The sequence below is a fragment of the Tribolium madens genome, unplaced genomic scaffold (assembly GCF_015345945.1).
Source record: "Tribolium madens isolate multiple individuals breed KSU strain unplaced genomic scaffold, Tmad_KSU_1.1 Scaffold_2;HRSCAF=44;Tcas5.2_LGX, whole genome shotgun sequence".
NCBI lineage: Eukaryota > Metazoa > Arthropoda > Insecta > Coleoptera > Tenebrionidae > Tribolium > Tribolium madens.
In genome coordinates this window covers 3,731,868-3,733,733 of record NW_025400995.1, presented here as the reverse complement: position 1 = coordinate 3,733,733, position 1,866 = coordinate 3,731,868, and the positions used below count along the sequence as shown (strand labels likewise).

General features: G+C 44.3%; 1 protein-coding gene across 1 annotated transcript in view; it reads right to left on the bottom strand.

Moving 5' to 3' along the window:
* The window catches only part of LOC123006539 (forkhead box protein P1-like), a 47,886-nt gene extending 47,713 nt beyond the window's left edge, over nucleotides 1-173 (bottom strand). The window contains exon 1 of the mRNA XM_044401097.1: nucleotides 51-173. Within this exon, the coding sequence (XP_044257032.1) occupies nucleotides 51-80 (30 nt within the window). The 5' untranslated portion in view covers nucleotides 81-173. The remainder of the gene's footprint in view (nucleotides 1-50) is intronic.
* Between the last annotated feature and the right edge of the window lie 1,693 nt (nucleotides 174-1,866).

The window sequence follows — 1,866 nt, the reverse complement described above, 5'->3', positions numbered from 1 at the left end:
ACCGCCTGTTCCTATTAAAAACTAAAATAATAGCGATCGGCGGATGTTACCTGCACGGGCCTCCAACGCGGCTCCAGCATGATCTAGTTCGCGAGTCTCGAGTTGGGGGCGCTGATGGGCCGGAGACGGGGCCGGGGCCGGGGCTTGACGTGAGCGTAAAGCGTAAGCGTGGCTCGTGGCTGTATCGGGCAAGACGGTACACGGCGATACCACCGAGGTTGATGTTAGACTGTGGACGCCTCTAGACTCGATCGCCGACAGCGGTGGCGGTGGCGGCGGCGGCGCACTCAACACTAACGGCCGCGGCACAACACATGCCAATCACCGGCGATGCACAATAAGGACTCGCCGTTCCCGTTCCCGTTCCCGTTTCCGTTCCTGTTTCTGACTCGCCCAACTCGCCAAACTCAACTCGCCCGGTCTAGAGCCCGCAATCAAATGGGAAGCGTGTAAGCAGCGCCCCATCCCAATCTACTTGTTTACTCGCGTCTGCTGATCAATACCGTTGTTTGCTATCAGCCAGAAACATACATACGCTTAGTCCGCCAGCAGGACTTATCGAGTACCGGTTGAGAAGAGTAAACATCAACGAACGAGAGCGGTGGCGGCGGTGCTAGCGGTGGCGGCAGTGGCGGCGGCAACGGCGGCAACGGCTTCTGCAACTGCTGCGCCATCGGCACACACGCGGAGACAGCAACGATAGCGACAATTACTCCTTTTTCTTCAATACCTAACCACCAGCTTCCAGCTACCATACCTATCCCCGATATTGTCAATTGTCATCTTATCGCCCGTTCGTTTTAACTTCGTCTTCTCTCCTGCCGATGACAACCATTCCTTTCATTTTTCTTTAAAATGCATTTGCACAATAAAGACTCCAATTAATTATATCACTGTCACAACTTTACCTACCTCTCTGTATTTTATCCAGAGGGATTAAAAAACTCATCTTACATGCACGTTTTATTCCTAGACACAAATATATAAGAATGCAAAGTGTGACGTCTTTTTTAATAACGTTAAATCTGCGTAACGGATTGTCATTTATATTAATTAAAAAAGAATACTGAACACGTGGGGTGGAAAGTTTTTGACTTTTTAATACTTAATATTTTCCTGCAGTTATCTTTTATTAGAATCTAATTATTTCCGAATTAGCGCTTGACGAAGAATAAGCGTATTCATAATATTAATAAAAAGTAATTTTCTCAAATTTTAAATAAAGTAGACAGTTTTAATTGTAATTAAATATCTCGAATAATTGGGTGGCATCTGCCTTAATCACTGACCCTAAATGAAAAGGATCGTTATTTTCTTTATCTCGGAAAAGGGAAAGGATTGTACCAATATAAAAACACTTTTGGCCACAACTAAACTAACAGCATTTTATTGCAAAAATATGAACGCATTTAACGGTATATATTACCTTGCAATATATAAAACAAATGGTCTCCGTGCGTTCTCGCTGGATAAAAGAATTTAAGATACGAGATATGCTCTGACCAGCAACAAGGGTCCGAAGATAAAGTAGAACCCAGTTATCTCCTACATGCATGCACGTCCTCGCGCATTTGCCTCTACCCTCTTTCATACTCATGAAGAAAAGTTTCAAAAAGATTTATTTTCACATTAAAAATTATTAAGTGTTTTAAATGAATTCAAATTAGCTCTACCTGACCGTTCAATACGCAGATTACTGTTGCTGTTGTTATTGGTGTTATAAAGAGTGAACGTCAAGGTAGCTGAGATGCAAACGGAGAAACGATTTGAGATTCGCACGGGTGACTCTGAAAACGCATGTCACACGCACGGAATGCTGCGAAAGCGGTGACACTAACTTCGTCCCCTCTCTCATTTGGGGCTAGA